The sequence below is a fragment of the Danio rerio genome, chromosome 3 (assembly GCF_049306965.1).
Source record: "Danio rerio strain Tuebingen ecotype United States chromosome 3, GRCz12tu, whole genome shotgun sequence".
NCBI lineage: Eukaryota > Metazoa > Chordata > Actinopteri > Cypriniformes > Danionidae > Danio > Danio rerio.
The window spans coordinates 17,714,415-17,735,934 of record NC_133178.1 but is presented as its reverse complement, the minus strand read 5'-3'; the positions used below and the strand labels follow the sequence as shown (position 1 = coordinate 17,735,934).

Sequence of the window (21,520 nt, the reverse complement as noted above, 5' to 3'; positions counted from 1 at the left end):
ATAGCAACCTACATTTATAAAGAAAAAATAAAAATCTTATATCTTGACACAAGTCTCCTCATATCTGGATAACAATATACATGTAGAACTATTTCAGTAAATTCAATCAATTAATAGTTGATATATACCAACTGCACCAAAAAGGACTGTTTCTTTTTTTTACATTTTAAAGTATATACTCAGAAATGTACTCAGGATCATATTTTTCACTTTATTTAGAACTTCAAGGCAAATACTTGATTAAAAATATAGAAACATCAAATAAATATTATTAAAATTTAAATTTAAAACACTACAAAAATCGAATGATATACAGCATCATATTGCACAGCCCTAACGTGATAATAATATACAGTATATAATAATAATAATAATAAAAAACAATAATAAAAAACAATAATAATAATAATAATAATAATAATAATATATCGTAAATAATCAAAAAAAATTGAGCAGCCCTACTCTCTTCTATGTCTTTGATTTCCTGGGTAATGTAGCAATATTCAGGTGCAGAAAGCGAAGAATCAATACAACAACATTGTGCCTATCAGAAACAGAAGGAATCTATATCAGTAAAATGAACTCAGACACCCAACATGCAGCGTGCGCTCGGAGTGCTCTTGTGAACAAATTAAATTAGTGAGTTTGGCTGGTGCACTGGCTCGGGTTGAATACCTCTGCCCTACAACCTTCTTGATCAGCTTTCCTTCCGACTTGGCAACAAAACAAAGGTGATAACAAGGTCGAAGTAAAAGCACTGCATCAGAACTTTTCTTTTTTTTTTTTTTGAAGCAGTCAGCTCTACTGAAACAAAGTTGTTGCCTGGCCCACAGCGTCCCTATGAAACTAGAGGGTAATCTATGGGATGCCAGGCTGTATTAGGAATGATTTAACCTGCATGTCCTCCATTGGCCCTGGGCACCAATACAGAGTATCGGTTTCCCCTCGGCGGCCGATGGGCGGAGGAGAAGAGCAGGCATAAATCCGTACCCTCCATTATGGATGAAGTAGCAGACAAAGAAATAGAAGTAACGGATTTTCAGACAGGCAAACATTTAGTATTCCAGCCATAAATAGTGACTATAAAACAAGGCCTTGGCTCAGGCTCTCAGAAGGTTCTCAACAAATCAACTTTGCAGATTATTGGTGTGGCAAGGGCACCGTTTGTCCACACACATAAACCTGTGGGACAAAAGTGTATTTCTGAGAAGATGCCATAAGATTAAAGTCTGCATGAACCGGAAGTTGCTGAAGCTTTTATTTCAGTATGTTGATGTACTTATAAGTGAATCAGAATATTGAGAAGGGACGGGGCTTTCTTCTTGCACATCATTCCCTCATAGCACACTAATGGTAGGAGGGGCGTGGTTAAGAATGTTGTGGTGGAAGCCGTCAAAATGACATCATCAGGGAATGACAGATGCTCCAAACGCAGAAGCAAAAGGTTTTTGACTGAAGATTACACAAAACAAAATTTGTGGATTAACTTGCACTGATTAATTGTTCACCAAAAGAATAACAATGTGCGTAAGCAAAATAAACATGGTAAATTTTGATTTCACACAAACTTTAATGCTCATTAGTAGTGGGAATGTTTAAGCATCTCCAGAATTTCAAAAGCAGAAGCAAAAACTTTTGAAGTTTTGAAGCAGAAAATCAAGGGAAGTACAGGGAAAAAACTTTGAGCCTGGAATTTAACCTGGATCGCTGTGTGCACTTTGGTGCTATGTGTCAATAGGCATGGGACGATAACCATTTTCAAGGTATACCACAGTTTGGTAAAGTGAAGTTTTTAAAACCACCAAAATTTTCTGCTATACCGTTCCTAAGGTGTGTGTAAAAAATTTTTTTTACGTTTTATTGTAGTTTTTTAGGACAAGAGTATCTCCAGCTGAAAACATCTCCAAAGATGTCGTTTTAAATTGTGAAGAAATCTTTGTCTTGGTAACTAATGAAGACAGCAAAAATCAGCGATTCTTTTCAATTATTAAGTCTGACACGTTTACTGCTCCAAAAGATGTTAAATGTTTCTCAAAATAAAATCTATTTTGTTCAAAAAGGAAAAAGTTGTTGTTTTTACCCGGACATTTAAACAGAATATAATTTAGAGCAGTAATCACAATACAGTGAAACTGTGAAATTTTAATCCAAGGTTATCATTCCGTCAGAATGTGTCAGAGCACTTAACCACTAGGCCAGGGGTGGCGCTGTCTGGTACGGGCCCTATGAAAACATTTTGTGGGTGTCATGGAAGAAAGTGAGGAGCTTAATAGCATCTCTGAAGGCCCCAAAACGGTGTGGGCCCTTAGAATCGTCCTGACTTAGCAGCGGCCCTGCACTAGTCTACTGGTCATGATTGGATCAAAGATGTTTTTAATGTTTTTCAATGTTTAGCGGTCTTTTATGCTCAGTAAGGCTGCTTCTGTTTGATCAAAAATATAGTAATTTGTGAAATATTATTAATATTTACAATAATAATAATAATATGTTTGTATTATAATTAGGGCTAGGCGGTATATCAGGTTCTGGGGATATATTGATATTATTCCCCAACGCGATGCAGTATTATCCAATATTGTTTATATCAATATGGTTTAAGGCCACACGTGCGCATTCTGCGCAAAACAGACCCCTCCATGGTAGGTACTGTAGCATGCGAGCTCCACTTGCACAAATCTGCGCATGCGCAAATGAATGATTCACTCCATGAGTCAAACAAAAGATTTGTTCAAAATGAACGAATCATTCAAGAACGACTCATCACTGATGCGACATGGAGGACTCAATGTGGTTCTTTTCTATCCTACAATTTTTTTGTTGTGTTACTATTTAAGTGGGTTCCTTTAATGCTCTGATGATGTAGCTATGGTTTCTATGGTTCTGTTTACTTTGTTATTTGCACAACAGCACAGTAGTGTTTCCTGTTAAACAGAAAAAAAAATGTACTGTATTTATTTATCAAAGACTTTGTTTACAAAGTGAAATGTTGTGCAACAATTAAGCAGGAAAAAAACCTGTACTGTATTTTATTTATCAAAGATTTTGTCCAGCTGTTATTTTTTATGCAGCTGTTTATTTGTAAACAAAGAGGGGAAACCCCTGTGTTTGAATTATATCTTACTCAAAACATGTTTAATAATGTTTTAATAAAGGCTTGAACTTTCAAGTAACCATTTATGGAAAAATACCAGATATATATCCTATACCTTCATTCCTCCTAAAAATATTTGGATATGATATTTGGCCTATATCACCCAGCCCTAATTATAATTAGTACTGGGTAAAAATGAATTGTGATTAATTGAATCCAAAATAAGTTTGTTTTGACAATGTACAGGGGCTGAAGAATATCACTGAAACACTGGCCAATTTTGTGCTGGAGGTTTCATGGATAAATTTGAGCAGCCTGGTGGCCAGTCTTGATTGATTGCACATTTCACCAGTAAGAGCAGAGAGTGAAGGTTTAATTAGCAGAGTAATTAGTCCTTCTTCCAGATTTGCTTAAAATATTGCAGTGCACACAACATTGTGTGAAATTTCAGACGTCAAAAGAGGACAAATTGGTGCATCTGTGACCAAGACAGCAAGTCTTTGTGATGCATAAAGAGCCACGTTATCCAGGGTAATTTCAACATACCACCAAGAAGGACAAACCACATCCAACAGGAGTAACGGTGAATGTAAGTGGAAGCTAACCTGGATTGTAACCAAAAAAACATAAAACCACAGCTGCCCAGCGCACTACAGAAATAAATGTGCACTTCAAGTCTCCTGTTTTGATCAAACTTGTTCATCAGGAGCTCCACAGGGTCAATATAAATGGCCAGGCTACTAGAGCCAAACCTTTGATAACTCATGCCAATGCCAAACGTGCATTTCAACGGTGCCAGTAATGAAAATTTTGGACTGTGGAAAATGCAAAACAATGCAACCTTTACTGTCTTTTCCACATCTGGGAGAGTTATGGTGTGGAGAAACCAGAAATAATCCACACCCAGACTGCTGCAAGCCCATAGTGAAGCATGGGGGTGGATCAGTGATGGTTTTGGCGCCAATATAATGGCCTAAACCCAATACTTATACTATAATGGTGCATCACTGCCAAGGATGAACCATTCTGGAGGACCATGTGCACCCAATGTATCAAACATTGTAAGCTGATGGCAGTGCCGTGTATCAGAATGATAATTCACGATACACACAGCAAGACTGGTGACAGAGCGGTTTGATGAACATGAAAGTGAATTTGAACATCTCCCATGGCCTGCACAGTCACCAGGTCTAAATTTTATTGAGCAATTTGAGGTGTTTTTGAAGAGTGAGTCAGGAAACCTTTTCCTCCACCAGCATCACGTCGTGACCTGGCCACTGTTCTACTAGAAGAATGGCTCAAAATCCCTTTGGCCACTTTGCAGGATTTGTATCTGTCATTCCCAAGATGAATTTATGCTGTATTGATGCTGTGAAACAGGCCCTACACCCTAATAAATTATTGTAATCTAAAACCAGGTGTTTCAGGTTCATGACGGACGGACGGACAGATTCATATAGTCCCCATGTGGATCTTTATTAAAGTTCAGACATTAAAGGTCAGCAGACAGCAGGATGAACTATTCTCTTTTTGTTTATTGATCATTTAATCAAGTGTGTGTTAAAGGTCATGTAGACGGAGGTCACATGACGCACCTGCACTAACCCGTCTTCACGCTCTGCTCCACACGACACAGACAAAAACAGACCTTTAGATGCTGCACTGTCTTCCAGCACTCTGCACTTCATTCACACTTCCTGTTAATTACTTTGGCCAATCAACACCTTTCCAGGCCACTTCCTCCTAAAGAAATTGCGTCTTTATTCAACATCTCTGGTGGAGATTGCAGATATTCAGAGGGAAAAAAACTAATCAACTTATCTTCCAGATATCAAAATGTAAATATGAGCATTTCTAACTTTGAGCATTGCATTAGTTATGCCATTTGTCATGTTCAATACTGTAAATCAAAAATAAAAATGTATGAAGATTATTCTTAGCTAATTTTAACTGATGTGTTCTTGGGTAGTTTTAACATCAGAAAGATAGCCCTCTAAGCTAGTTTTTAAAAGTAGATGGTGCTCTATGCTAGTTTTTAACAGCAGATAGTGCTCTAGGCTTGTTTTTAAAAGAAAATGGCGCTCTAGGCTAGTTTTTAACAGCAGAAAGTGCTCTACACTAGTTTTTAACAGCAGATGTGGACATAGGGAAGTTTTTGACAGCAGATAGTGCTCTAGGCTCATTTTTAAAAGTAGATGGCGCTCTAGGCTATTTTTTAAAAGTAGATGGCGCTCTAGGCTATTTTTTTTACAACAAATACAGCAAATGGCCCTCTAAGCTAGTTTTTAATAGCAGTCAGATGGCACTTGAGGATAGGTTTTTTAAAGTAAATGGCGCTCTAGGCAAATTTTTAACAGTAGAAGGTGCTCTACACAAGTTTAACAGCAGATGTGGACATAGGGAAGTTTTTAACAGCAAATAGTGCTCTAGGCTCATTTTTAAAAGTAGATGGCGCTCTAGGCTATTTTTTAAAAGTAGATGGCGGTCTAGGCTATTTTTTTTACAACAAATACAGCAAATGGCCCTCTAAGCTAGTTTTTAATAGCAGTCAGATGGCACTTGAGGATAGGTTTTTTAAAGTAAATGGCGCTCTAGGCAAATTTTTAACAGCAGAAGGTGCTCTACACTAGTTTTTAACAGCAGATGGGGACTTAAGGGAGTTTTTAACAGCAGATGCAGCTTCAGGCTAGTTTTTAACAAGCAGATGCTATTCTAGGCTAGTTTTTAACAGCAGATGAAGCATATGGCACTCTAGGCTAGTTTTTAACAGCAGATGGCGCTCTAGGCTAGTTTTTAACAAACAGATGGCGATGTAGGCTAGTTTTTAAACAGCAGATGGCGCTCTAGGCTAGTTTTTGACAGCAGAATGCGCTCTAGGCTAGTTTTTAAAAAACAGATGGCGATGTAGGTTAGTTTTTAAACAGCAGATGGCGCTCTAGGCTGGTTTTTAACAAACAGATGGCGATGTAGGTTCGTTTTTAAACAGCAGATGGCGCTCTAGGCTAGTTTTTGACAGCAGAATGTGCTCTAGGCTAGTTTAACAAAAAGATGAGGTTCTATGCTAGTTTTATCAACAGTTGGCGATCTAGGCCTGTTTGTATCAGCAGATAGTAATCTAGGCTAGTTTTTAGCAAGAAGATGGCACTCTAGGCTAGTTTAACAGAAGATGGTGCTCTAGGCTAGTTTTTAACAGCAGATGAAGCAGACGGCGCTCTAGTCTAGGCAATTGTTGTTGTTTTTTTTACAGCAGATGAAGCAAACAGCCCTCTAGGCTAGTTTTTAATAGCAGGCAGATGGCACTTTAGGCTAGTTTTTAACAGAAGATGGCGCTCTAGGCTAGTTTTTAACAAGCAGATGGCCCTCTAGGCTAGTTTTTAACAGCGGATGGCGCTCTAGGCTAGTTTTTAACAAGAAGATGGGGCTCCATGCTATTTTTTATCAGCAGATGGCCAGTTTTTATTAGCAGATGGCGCTTTAGGGTGGTTTTTAACAAGAAAACTGTGCTTTAGGTTAGTTTTTAATAGCAGATGGAACTTTACCTAGTCTTTAACAGCAGATGACGGTATTGGCTAGTTTTAAACAGAAAATGGCTAGACCAGTTTTTAAAAGCAGATGGCGCTTTAGACTATTTTTTAACAAGCAGATGAAGCAAATGGCGCTCTAGGCTAGTTTTTAAACAACAAACGGCGCTCTAGGCCAGTTTTTAACAGCAGATGGTGCTCTAGGCTAGTTTTAATAACTAGATGCTGCTCTAGGCTAGTTTTTAACAAGCAGCTGGTGATCTACGCCAGTTTTTAACAGCAGATTGCACTCTAGGCTAGTTTTAAACAGCGGATGGCACTCTACGTCAGTTTTTACCAGAAGATGGCACATTAGGCTATTTTTTAACAAACAGATGGGCTCTATGCTAGTTTTCAACAGCAGTTTGCGATCTAGGCCAGTTTTTAACAGCAGATGGCACTCTAGGATAGTTTCTAACCATACACTCGAATGCTTATGTGGAAGATCGCTTGCGCGTTCAGCGGAGTCATGTAAGTTGGCTTTTATGTCATGAGATTAACGTAAACACAGCTCACTATGAACAGTTGTAATTCGCTTAAACCTTTTCTAACTTTAACAATTATTTTATGTTTGAGTGTCATTCGTAAGGAATTGGATGCAAGTAGAGTACAGCTCAGTTTGTAAGGCTTACATCATACCCTGATGTTAAAAACCAAGCTAAGAATCCATAAGCGATGAAAAGTGACACATTTTGAAAATAAAAAATAAATAAATAAATGCAAAATCAATTTCTCAAATGACTTCGCCACATCTCTATCCAATAGAAAAGCAAAATTATCTAATCAACTCCAGACTGAAAAAAATGCCATACATTTGTCTTTTTTCAAAAGAATTTTCTTCTCTATTGTGATGTATATCTGTGTCACGATAAAGAAGAAAAGTTTATTGAGACCTTTGTTTCATGTCAATGTCAAGTCAAAATCAGGCATGAAGCACTGTGGCCTGATTTGCCACCAGTGATCAAATGCTGGAGAACTCATTATTGATGTCTGTGACCTCATGACAATGTCAGGCCAACAGTGTAATAAACCTAAACAACTAGCAGAGGCAGAAAGGTAGAGTACTTCATGACAGAGGCCCTAAACAAACTGATGAGGACAGCCAGACAGTCATTGAACTCAGTTTGCCATCTGTCAATAAGTTAAAAGACCTCTATGCACCGGCTTTTTTTATGCAAAATGCTTTGAGAATCCAAACAGAAGAATATTGCAGCTTCATATCTTGCATTATGCAATTTAATATTATTATTAAACCTTTACCATTGGTTACATTCATGACATCGTCTAATAGGCTCTTCAATAAGTATCAGAACACGAATATGAAGAAAATAAGTGTATCAGATTATGACTAAGTATCAGAATATGAATATGGATTTGGTTGCTTATAAAGGCCTATTAAATTATACAATATATATTGTGTTTTGCTTTTTACTTGATTCTTATTTAAAGAATATACAACATTTCCTCATTTTGCATTTAAAGTGCATGTCAGACTACTTGAACATGTTTAATACAAGTGAACAAACTTTTGAACCCTATAGAGCCGCATAAAGTCGTCGCATATAGTTTCTAAGACATATATAATATCAACTAGATCAATACTTTGTTTAAAAAAGCCTGTTGTAAATGATTTTATAAAAGGTAAAAAGTAAAAAATATAGTGGAAAAACTGCCTAAAATATAGTGGAAAAAATGCCTAAATGGCAAAAAATGTTTGTCATCAAAACTAACTTGTTGTGAGCAACAAGCCTTGCACAAACGCCTGATGTATCAAATGTGTTACAAAATAAATATCATGTATATGTATGCAAATCTGGCTTTTTTGGCATTGAACAAACCAATGATTGCTGAAATTAGCATTATGCAATGCATTTTTTCTCATTATTCCTTTACTTCACAACATCTATTCAATCAAATAAAATTTAATTAAAAGAATCTAGTAATTTAATAAAAAACTTTTAATAAACACTAGTTAGCTAAATTTAACTAAAACTAAAAAGTCTCTGCATTTAATTTAAAATAAAATATTAATATTTAAATTGATCTAAAATTATTTAATTAAATTTAAATTAAAATGAAATAAAACGAAACGCTGGTAATTTAAATGTATCTAAAATAATTTCATAAAATAAAACACTACTTTGCTTAAATTTAATAAAAATAATTTAATTAAATTTAACTAAAATAAAATAAAAAATAAAACACTAGTAATTTAAATGCATCTAAAACTATTTGATAAAAATTAACAACAAAATTTTAAAAAATAAATAAAGCAAAAGTAATTTAAAATTGATCTAAAATCATTAAATTACATAAAATAAAAATAACTAGTTAGCTTAAATTTAACTAAAACTATTTAAATAAATTTAACTACATTCAACAAAAAGTTAAAAAAAACACCAGTAATTTAAATGCATGTAAATTCATTATTAAATAAAATTTAAATTAAATTAAATAAAAAACATAAATTTGTCTAAAATCATTTAATGAAATTTAAAATAAAATAAACACAAAACACTAGAAATTTAAATGTATCTAAAATAATTTAATAAAAACACACCACTTAGCTTAAATTTAAATAAAATCATTTAATTAAATTTAACTACTTAACTGAAATAAAACACTAGTAATTTAAATGTGTCTAAAATAATTTAATTAAATTAAAAATACTAATTAATTTAAATTTAACCAAAATTATTTAATAAAATTTAACTACATTTAACTAAAATTAAATTAAAATAAAACAAAAAAACTAGTAATTTAACGTAAACTTATTTTAAATCATAATAAGATAAAAATAAAAAATGTAAAAAATACACAAGGAATTTTTAATGCATCTAAATCATTTACTAAAATAAAATAAAACAAAAAACACTAGTTAGCTTAAATTTAACTAAAATAAATAATCAAAAATAATAATTTTAATTTTAATTTAATTTTATTTTATTTTAAAATCACAAAAATTTTAAAATCACAAAATAGGATAAAAAAATAAAAAAAATAGTTAACTTAAATATAACTAAAGTCATTTAAAAATGATTAAATGTCACTGTGTGCCTAATATTAGGAAAATATCAGAGAGAAAGCAGAGGGGGAAAAAAGACATACGTAGAAATTGTGCTCCAGGAATGAAAGGCCATCATTTACAGTTGATAACCAGTTGTCTACCATGAACATTGACCTTAAAACGCAGTTTTGCTCTGTAAGAAATGAGCCTCAGAGTAGATGCTAGAAAATTGCATTTGCCGACCGACTGTGGGAAATTTAGAGAAAGGAGCACTCAAGACTCGGGGCAGGTCAGGATGACTTCAACTAAGAGCACCTCAGTGATGAGTTCCAGACCATGCAATTAAAGGTAGAGCGCTGAATATCGAGCAGGACCGTGATGGTATTGAGGAGCTGACAGGTTTATGAATGTCAGTGTAACCAGTGTTCCTCCACACCATCTCAATGAAGCGGAGAAGCCCTCTGGGACCATCAGTCAACTCCATGTCAATGAGAAAAGACTGCCGTGTGGCCATCTCGTCTGCATCGTGAGAATAATTTTCAGATTCTCCCTCAACAAGAGGGCAATATCTCTAAAGAAAGCCAGTTAGCCTTTCTTGCCCTTTCTATCCTCTCAATGGCCTCATGAAGACACAAAAACAAATGATATGATACAGTCTCAGTCAATAAAGGAGCAGAGGTTACCATTTTCACGTTAGCAATTAATTTGGGGTGCAACGACAACAACTCAATTAAGCTAGCTTTCACACTCAATTCTGCAACTTCACTACTGATAATTTATTATACATAGACGGCACCTTTTATATATATACTGCATTATAAACTTACCGGCCACTTTATTAGGTATACCTTACTAGTACCGGGTTGGACCCCCTTTTTCTTTCACAACTTAATCCTTTCAGTCTTAATCCTTCGTGGCATAGATTCAACAAAGTATACTTGAAATATTCCTCAGAGGGTCATATTGACATGATAGCATCACACAGTTGCTGCAAATTTGTCACATCCATGATGTGAATCTCCCATTCCACCACATCCCAATAGTGCTTTATTGAATTGAGCTCTGGTGATTGTGTAGGCTAATTTTGTACTGTGAACTCATTGCCTTGTTCAAGAAAACAGTCTGAGATGACTTGCGCTGTTATTCTGCTGTAAGTAGGCATCAGAAGATGAGTACACTGCGGTCATAAAGAGATGGACATGGTTAGCAACAATACTCAGGTAGGCTGTGGCGTTGACACAATGCTCAATTGGTATTAATGGGCCCAAAGTGTGCCAAGAAAATATCCCACCAACAACCATGCCATGATCAAACTTAAAATCACCTGTCTTCCTCATTCTGAGGCTCTGTTTAAACTGCAGCAGATCGTCATGATCATGTCTACATGCCTAAATGCATTGAGTTGCCGCCATGTGATTGGCTGAATAGAAATTTGCGTTTAAGAGCAGTTGAACAGGTGTACCTAATAAAGTGGCCGTTATATTGTCCACCCTATACACAACACCTTAACTCTGATTTTGACTGTAATGGAATAACGGTGACCTTTTATAAAGCTGATTTGAAACATTAATTATTGTGAAAAGCGCAAAACAGAAAAATCTTTAATTGATTTGAATTTGAGTTACGTTGCATTGAGAGGCTTTCAGAAATTCAAGTGTCAAGGTTTTACATGCAGACAGACAAACAGATCAGTTTATTCTGTCACTTAAAGAAATGCGTGCACATTAATATATACATTCAGAACTTTGGAGTTGATATGTTTGTTGTTTTTGGTTTGTAAAAATCTCTTCTGCGCACCAAAGTTACGTTAATTTCATTAAATGAAAAAACAAAGTGAATGGGAATGTGTCATCAGAGCACAACAATGCATTCTGAGAGTTTAGGACTTGGGAGCATGAAAGCTATTGATCTCTATAGGTTTATTGTATCATATATACACTGATTCGCAATAAACTTTAAGTGCTCAGACAGCAAATAAAGATGGAAATTATATATGGAAATGTTTTCTTGTGGCAGCTCATTGATATCCTCTCACTTACGTAGAAGCTGGTTGATTTATTTGACTCGCTCCTTCCACTAGTTCCACTTCAGCACTGAAGACTGAATATTTTGGAATGAATCCTGTAATTTCAGACACACAAAGAGCATTTGCTTAAATAAAGATATTTTCACGTTGGTCAATTTTATTCAGAACGTTTAAAAGATTGAAAAGTATTACTATAACAATATAACGTGTCCTTTCTATATATATATATATATATATATATATATATATATATATATATATATATATATATATATATATATATATATATATATATATATATATATATATATATATAAACATGCATTTCTAAACTAATAAATCAGTATTCTGGTAATTTTTTGGTGAGGTGGACCACATGGGAAAACTGGGTTGCTGTTGGAAGTGATATTAGAGAGGCCAGCAGGGGGCACTCAACCTGTGGTCTGTGTTAGTCTACATGCCATAGTAAAAGAGAAGGTAACAATACACTGTCAGTGGGAGCCGTCTTTTAGATGAGACGTTAAACCGTAGTCCTGACTCTCTGTGGTCATTAAAAATCTCACGGCACTACTCGTTAAGAGTAGGGGTGTAACCCAGGTGTCCTGGCAAAAGTCCCGCCATTGGCCCTTACGATCATGGCCTCCCAATCATCCCCATCCACCGAATTGGCTCTACCACTTTCTCCACTCCACCTATAGCTAGTGAGTGGTGAGCGCACTGGAACTGTTGTGAATGCTGCACACTGGTTGTGGTGTGGAGAGACCCCCCTAATGATTGTGAAGCGCTTTGGGTGCATGGCCATACACAATAAATGTGCTACAGTATATAATTAAATACACATTACATACACACAATACAAGTCACAGGATTCCTGCAAACTAAAATCTCATGTATGTGTTTTTATTGTTTATTTTCTCTATACTGTACAGATTGCTGAAAAAAAGTACACAGAAATAAATTTCTTTTTGCCAAATTGTTGCCAAACATTTATTTAGGTTGAATTTAAACAAATAAATTAAATGTATTAATGTTCAATTTAATTTGCTTGTTTAAATTCAGAAAAAAAAAACTTTTAAAAAATTTTTGAAAATCCAATGTATCTTTTTGTGGAAGAACAGAAAGCCTATATCTTTACCTGAACTTCTTACATTTCCAATTCCCATCAACTAGGGCTGTCACTATACCATAAATTTAGACCATGATACTATAGACCATTTCAATGTGGTCATGTCATTGGCCCATTAACATTTCCTGCTTGTTATCGTTGTTTTTGTTAAGATTCTTAAAAATGGTCTAACCAGCTGAAGTATCACGATCCCAAGTAGTATCATGATATTGTATTAATTCATAACTCAAATACACAAAATAAAGCAAATTGTCAGATTTTATAATATTTCACACTTAAATTCAGAATTCCCTAATCATTGAAAACCTATTCTTTGTTATTTGTACAGGCATTCTCTGTTTTATTTATATGTACTGTGACTGTTTGTTCTTAATGCAATAAATAAACAAATAAATAAATCATTGATCCCACCATTTGATCTGTCAAGACTGATTCTACGCAGTTTTGCAGCCTTAATGTAGTCTGTTATTGATGATCTATTGATTATTTGCCTGAACAAATGTATAAGCATTTTAATGACTTTTCCCACATGCAACATTAACTATTTTAGAAATATTAATGACGATACTACCATTTACAAACTACAGAGGCACTGCCAGTATTTTGGAGACTTGTGGTGCTGCTGAAGTACCGGTAAACCACGCAACCCTACCATGAGCTGAATTGAAACTAACTTTGGTGCAGCACATCCTCATCTGCACTAGGGAACCATTATTGCTCTAACACTTACCTTTTAGCTATAGCAGGACCATATTTGAGACTACCTGTTAGAAGAGGCTGACATGCAGGTTTAATTGAGGCCAAGAATAGTGTTTAGACCCACAATATGGAAGCTTCTTTCCAATCTCAGATACAAGCTGGCAAAAAAAAAAAAAAAAAAAAAAAAAATTCAACATCTGGTGTTCCCAAAGTGTAGTCAGGTTTATTGTTGAAAATAAACCAAATGAAAACTTTAGATCTGTTGTACAAATTGTGTTACGCTGCCAATGAAATAGTCCTGATTTTGCCACGTGTCAAGGCTGTATGTATTCAAGTCACTGAATCTTTCCTCAGCAAAAGATGTAATCAAAGACATTAAGAAAATCAGCACATAGAGAGGTTAACCAGAAAGGTTAAATGCTCCTTTAGAGGTGTGAACGCCACAATCAATAGACGCCCAGTCAGCGTGTTGAAAACATGGACATCATCCTCTACATGAGAGATCTGAGACTAACCAATAAACAAAGTTCATCTGCAAAAACTCTCAGAACAACATTGAGCGTGCCCTTGAATACCGAGATGGAGAGAGAGTGAGCTATGTAGTCTGCCATCAATACTGACGAAACTTGTCTTGTTTGCTTGTTTGGGTCAAAACTATTAATATCCAACATGGGCTTCAGGCTGTCGGTTTGACCCTTCTGTCGGACAACATCAATCCAAAGGTTTTCTCTGAAGCTGCACCAGCCCAGACGGAGGCCCTCCAGTGGGATGGGGAATCCAGAGATGAAGCACTCAGACGCTCTCTTAACGAGGGTTCATCTAGTAGTTTTATGACGCAATTAAAGGTGATGACCTGACTCTTAAAGGGATAGCTCAACCTAAAAAGGAAATTCACTCACATTTTACTCATTCTCAAATGGTTGCAAACTAGGCATGGGACGATAACCGTTTTCAAGGTATACCGTGGTTTGGAAAAATCAAGGTTTTAAAACCGCCAACATTTTCTGTAATACTGTTTCTAACCTATGTGTAAGATTTTTTTTGTTTACATTTTTTTCCAGCTTTTTAGGAAAACAGTGTCGCCAGCAGAAAAAAAAAAATACCCAAAGATGCTTTTTTAAATTGTAAAGAAATCTGTGTTTTTAAAACTAATGGAAAAAAGCAGCCTGATATGTATATTGCTCCAAAATATTTTAAATGTTTTTAAAAATAAAATATATTTTGTTAAAAGGGGAAAAAAAGTTTTTTTTTTTTTTAAAGGTGTTCGCAAGGTATTAAAATGTCTTCAAAAACTAAATTTAAGGCTCTTACAAAATTCACTGAAATATGCTGCTGTTGGTCTTAAATACTTTTAAACAGGTCATAATTTTCACTATTTGTCAATGTAAATCTATAGCCAATCAGCGCAACCAACAAATCCATCTGAAAAAAAATAGGTTTAACAAAACTAACATTAACTATTTAACAAAATTGTTTAATTGTCTTAAACCTTACATCCTTACAATAACATTTGTTTGAAAGTTCTCCATGTTTTCATGCATAAATTTATGTTGTGCCTAAATGTTGTTTATTATACCCTTTAAAACTTTGAGACATTCTGATTGTCTTTGATACTGTTTATGCCACATTGCATTTGGAAAACTGAAAAGTATTCTGTTTTCGTTTAATTTCCTTTTAGATAAGTGTCTCATTGTGAGCGTCCATTTAAATAAATGACACCAAAAAATACTGCTTTTTTATAGCACTTTAAAATAATCTAGAAGTTAAAGGTGTAGTTACCCCCAAAATAAATATCAACCTTGATTTAGACCTCAGAATTCTGAAAATATTTTATTGTACATTAGAAATAATAAACATTACATTTTAAAAAATGCTATTTATTTTATGCATGAATTATAGCTTTTAAAACTTATATTTTTTAATAGGGCAACCTTTCTTTAAAAAAAAAGACATGTACATAACTAGAGTTTGCTTGCTTTGGCACATTATTTAAATATGTGGCTAAGAAATAACTGGATTTTAATTTTAATTGGGCAAGTTAAAAAAAATCCACTGGTTATTACAGACAATTATTAGCGTTTTGCCCTGTGATAGTCTGAAAATTTCATTTATTGATAATGGTCATATGAAGGAATTAAAAAGTCTCAAATTTGACGCGATGATCATGAAACATGCAGAAACCCTGTTTTTACCCAGACATTTAATAAGAATTTATTTTAAAGCAGTAATAATCACAATACTGTAGAACCGTGATATTTTTATCCAAGGTTATCATACCGTCAGAATCCTAAACCGGCCCATGCCTATTCCAAACCTTTAAGTTTCTTTTGAACACAGATATATTTTGGAGAATGGTATAAACCTGTAGCCATTGACATGCATAGTAAGGAAAACAAATACAATATTGAAGTCAATGGTTAGCAGTTTTTACCCTTTTTCATCTTTTCTGTTTAAAAGAAGAAAATCAAACCGGCTTGTAAGAAGAGAAGGGTGAGTAAATGATGACAGAATTTTTAATTTTAGGATGAACTGTCCCTTTAACTGTTACAAAACCTATTGCACTGTGAAAACACCACATAACTTGTGATTACTGGAATAATGCACTCCTAATGCATAATATTTAATCATGTTGATCAGTATTTGTGTACAAAAGTTGAGGCTGTTACTTGTGTATGGAAATAAAGGTACATCTGGCATCCCGTCTCATGCTCCAGCAACATGTTACTGTCAAGCTGTGCATAATAAACAAAACTTGTAATAATATTAATATTAGATGTGCAGAGACAGTGCTACCAAATCAGGAGTTGGTTCCAGAAACATTTGAGGAGATTAGTGACACAAGCGCTCTCAGATGTTAGTATGGAGCCCCTTGAGTCACATACTTTTAATCCACATAAAAATCAGTCAACATACCTTTCTATCTTATAGACAACATACGAAATCAAATAAATTAAAATGTAACAATTAAACAAAGCATTCACATCAATTTAAAAGCCAATTGTCTGACTGTAAACAGCCAATATCAAAACTTATTACTGATATTTTCCTGTCCAATACATAATTGAAAAATCTTATTTATTTAGCGTTTGCAGGTGATGTAGGCTATAAATCTCTAAAGGATAAATGTAAGTCTGGTTTTGTGTGATCAATTGTCACAATTTTATATTTAAGTTAGTGGCATATCGATACAATATCATTCAATAAGCGCGGCGTACATACAATACAATATAGCTCGGCGGCTATATTTCAAAACAATATTGGGCGCTCTTACCTTCTACCTGACAAGAGGGTGAAGCCATTTCAGGTGTAATTAAAATAACGATGGCGTCATCATACTCCAGAAAATCCATTACAGACAGCAAGAAAAGTTCTCAGATTGTGTAGGATTCTTGTAGTGGAAGTCTTTCAACACAACATTATGTCATAAGCAAAGTAGGGCCAGGTTGCATGAAGAAGGCTATCATGACTAATCACGTGTTTACTTTTTTCTCAGCAAACGTGTATTCATCTAGAAAGTGTCTTGTGTTTTGAGGGTTGCTTTATATCCACTGTATTTAGATTCTAAAAGGAGATCGTCTGTCGTCTTGCTAAAGTGTTTCAGTCCAGTCTTCAACAGTGGCAGAGGCGTTTTCTCCGCTTTTCTGTGCGTTGGTCGGGAAACGCCGACGTGTTTTGTAAACTGCTTTGTTTGCTATGCGTGCTATTTTGTGGAGATTTAACGATTCTTGCTGGTATTCACTGTAAGAATTGTAATCTTCTGATGCGGTTCATCAATTCTAGACACTTTTGTCTCTCGGTGATCTAAACAGGCGAGTTTCCGTGTGTTTTTTGTTCAAACGAAGATGAACGAGGTTCTGCAACAATGAAACAATCAAACCTATGCACCAGTTTACCGCGCAAAAGTTTGATTGGTTAATTAATCAATCAACAATCAATCAATCAATCAACAGTCTTTTTGTCCCAGTAAATATTGGAAGTCAGTTTGAGTTCAAAAACTCATACTGAGAAGAAATAATCTGAAATTAAAGCTGTAACTTGGAAAAGTAAGGAATAAAAATCTATTTTACTTGATGCATTTCTGACTTATTCACCATGACAGTGGTGGATTTAGACATGGGCAACTTTTTGATGTGCCATAAATATTTCCTAAAGATTGAGAATAAAAATATATAAATATCATATATCATTAGCCAAAAAAAAGTTCTTAGTAAAAAACTGTGGCATATTGTCATTTATTAGGCAAATAGCAAACTGGCCAGCACATTCAACTGGCCATTTAAATTAAAAAAGAATTAAAATTTCCCTGGCCCACACAATCAACTTTTACTTGGCCCACATGCCGCAGTGAATTACGGTACATGACTAGACCAAGTCTGGCTTCCAGAAAAGGGCCAAACATGGACCTTATCTGGATCAAGTCTCACCCAAGTTAATCAGCCATGTCTGGGCCTAATGGGACCCATGACCCATGTTTGGCCATTTTCTGGAGGCAGATTTGGTGCATCACAACTGCAATGAAATAGGTAAAAATCAATGCATCACCTGTTTTTCGTTTTTCATTTTAAAGCAGAACAACTCTATGTGTGCTCATGCATGAAATGATCCATTCAGAAAAATATTATGAATAATAAAATTTCTTATAAAAAATAAATATCTTATTAAAAAACTACCATTGATATATGGCTAATAATTTGTAGAATAATAAATCGGTTAGTGAAATATATGTAATGTGGGTTAACTTCTTAAATTATCATCAAGATAGGCCAAATTTACGAGGCCAACATATAATTTTTTTCAAATCTTGGCCAAATATTACATTTGACATCTGGCCCATATCTTGTGTGCCGCCTTAAATATGGTGCCACCTCTCCCAAACCTGGGCCATGTTTGGCCTTCATGCTGTATGCCAGTGCCAGATGAATGCTTGCTGTGCCAGCTTTTTGCCAAACCCGGGCCAGAATTCTTTATCACCTGGGTAATAATAATAATAATAATGTAGAGCTTTACATTTTTTCTAGCCTCTTTTTGTAGAAATTATGTTTGAAAATTCATGGATAATAACCATAGCCAAAATATATTCAAATTAATTTTAAATGGGCCACTTTTGGTGCTTTACACCTTTTTATTGGTCCTTTTTGTTTAAAGAATAAGCCCCAAAATTTATATTAAAAGTTACTTGTAACATATTTTCTCTATTTAAAAACAATGCAGTAGCGAAAGAAGACTTCTCTTACGTCAGACAATAAAATTTAAATATTTGTTAGCATTGGTCAAAACTGATAAGTCACGCCGAAGGGACAGCCAACAGAGGATTCCGCTTGGTCTTAAAGCCTTTTTTATGGGTTATTATCAATATTTCATGATGGCATAGCAGTCAAAATAGGACCCATAAGCTCATGTATTGGACAAATTCTGGAACTTTGTTTGTAAGGGGTGAGTCTTCTGAACCACTCGAACCCCTCCAGCCTACAGGCCTGTATATAATCTGCGTGTGTTCAAAAGTAAAAAGAAGTTCTTCAAGGTTTAGATTACACACATTCTTCACAAATTGGTTTCTTTCACTAAGTTTACTCACTCACTGAAACATTTGCAGTAACAGTGAATTTTACAAGACAGAAAACAAATATAACTGTGACTCGACGTGTGATATGTAGGAAGTAAAACATGTCAGTAACAAGAACATCTGCATTCAACATGAAAATGACTCTATACTGCAGGGGAATATCCACAACAGAATCAAATACAAAGCATCAAAATAGAAAGACATGCTTTGGGTCTTATGCTCCTGAAAGAAATGCAAGTCAAAAAGTTCTTAATGTTCTTATCAGATCTAGTCACTAAAAGAGGGCTACACTAATGGCTTAGAATAGCAGAATATGTTTACTAACAATGCAGCAACTAATTTAAAGTGGTCCAGAAAACTTTCGGATTTGATGGCTGGCAACATTTATTATCCATTAACTCTTGACATAAGAATGACCCACACACCGAAGGTCAAAATGGCACTGTCAACAGGATTCCACATTAGCAACCAATTATTTCCCTGTCTCAGGCAACTGGAAGTAGATTCACAGTTTTTTTTTTCAACCGCTAACAAGCATTATGCTGTACTGAATTCATGTTTTTAAAACTGTTCAGCCAAGCACAGTCTATATGAAGAGCATATTGTGAACAATTTATCAAAGCTTTCATGCAATGCATACAATGAACACACAAAAGTCCCAATCACTTTCGTCATTCATACTCTACAAGTAGCAAAAAGTATACATTTTCAGCACATTCATTGAATGCTTACACTCATTTCATTACTGTTAATCATGGGCCTTGCTAGGCCTATTTTAGAGGGGTTGTAGCCCCCCTATATTTCTACTCAGCCCCCCTAAAACTTTTGCAATTAACTCACAAACTGTGCACTAAATTATCACTTCAGTCCCCTTTAAAGTTAATATGAAAACGGCAGCAGAATTCGTTTTAACTGTCACTGACAGAGATACTGTAGAAACATCAAGTGTTGACTAAAAAATCCTCATTTATTATTATCATTCAGATCATGAAATATGGGAATTAGCCAGTAAGTTAAAAATATTTATATGTATGCCATTTAATTAGAAAAGCGGCAGTTAATTTATTAAAACATGGAAACAAAAAAAATACACTTGAATATAGAAGGTGTTTTTTACTACAGTAAACAGGTGGGTTGAGGCTATGTGGCTTATTCAGAACTCAAATGCTATGTCTGTGTAATACAGTGGAATACTAGTATACAACCCCTATTAACATTTTTAAGTGTATTACTATTAAACTACTACTTATAAATAATATTAGGCTTTATATATAGGGAGTTGAGCCCCGCTAAAATGAAAGTCCTAAAATTGCCCCTGCTGTTAATCATTCCCTTACAGACCCTTTTTTCTAGGCCATGTAGTAAACATGGGCATGAGACAAATGTGCATGGGCTTTTATTAACATCAATAGGATAAATTGTACATAAAAACAGTTTGTGATAACAGAATTATGCATTTATTGAACATGCAATACCGGGTTGGAACCACTTTTGCCTTCAGAACTGGCTCACTTCTCGATGGCATGGATTCAAGAAGGTACTGGAAATATTCCTCAGAGGATCCATATTGACATGATAGCGTCACGCAGTAACTGCAGATTTGCCGGCTGCACATCCATGATGCGAATCTCCTGTTCCACCACATCCCAAAATCTCTGAGGAATATTTCCAGTACCTTGTTGAATCTATGCCATAAAGAATTGAGGCAGTTCTAAAGGAAAAAGAGGGTCCAACACGGTACTATTAGGGTGTACCTAATAAAGTGGCTGATGAGTGTATATAGAGTTATATACACATATTATTTGTGTTGATATCGTAACTTGTTGGGTTTGTGTTCTGCCTAAAATACTCAGTTTATGAGTTACCATAACTCTTTTTCATTGAGCCAAATGAACTTTTATAAATAATTATAAGTTAAACTAACTTCATTTATTTAGTGATTTTTACTGTTGGGTTTTACAGTGCAGATTACATTTCCTTAATATGCTAATGATGTACATCTTAAAACAAATATTTTTCTTGACTATCTTTCATCTAAATCTGACAATTTTCATCCTGTGATGAACCTGGGTTAACGGTTTAGCCAGAATATCCCTAACCTTAGTTTGCCACCAGTGAGAGACGACAGTGCTGTCAGTCCAGGAGTCTGACATTTGTCTTTTCACCAGTCACCAAGACTTTTCCAATGAATAATATCATTCTTAAAGGAAAAGTATTATGATGATTGATGTGTCTGTTCATTGGTGCATCAGTTGATTGTTCGATTTGATAAACAATAACTAAAATGAACTATTGATTTTGCTGCTTCCCAAGAAAGAAAAGGAATAGGATCAGCAGATTTATATTTTGTTATTATTATTATATATGAGCACTCTATGTTTTCTATTGATTGATATTGAGTGTCTTTTATTCAAATGCATTTCATTTGGTTGAATGAACTTATGCACG

General features: G+C 34.8%; 1 protein-coding gene across 1 annotated transcript in view; it reads right to left on the bottom strand.

Annotated features, from left to right (window-relative positions):
• The window catches only part of si:ch211-198m1.1, a 31,656-nt gene extending 14,252 nt beyond the window's left edge, over positions 1-17,404 (bottom strand). The window contains exons 1-2 of the mRNA NM_001328094.1: positions 16,781-17,404; positions 11,698-11,779 (exon numbers count right to left, since the gene is read on the bottom strand). Of these exons, the coding sequence (NP_001315023.1) occupies positions 11,698-11,779; positions 16,781-16,859 (161 nt within the window). The 5' untranslated portion in view covers positions 16,860-17,404. The remainder of the gene's footprint in view (positions 1-11,697; positions 11,780-16,780) is intronic.
• Positions 17,405-21,520: the final 4,116 nt, after the last annotated feature.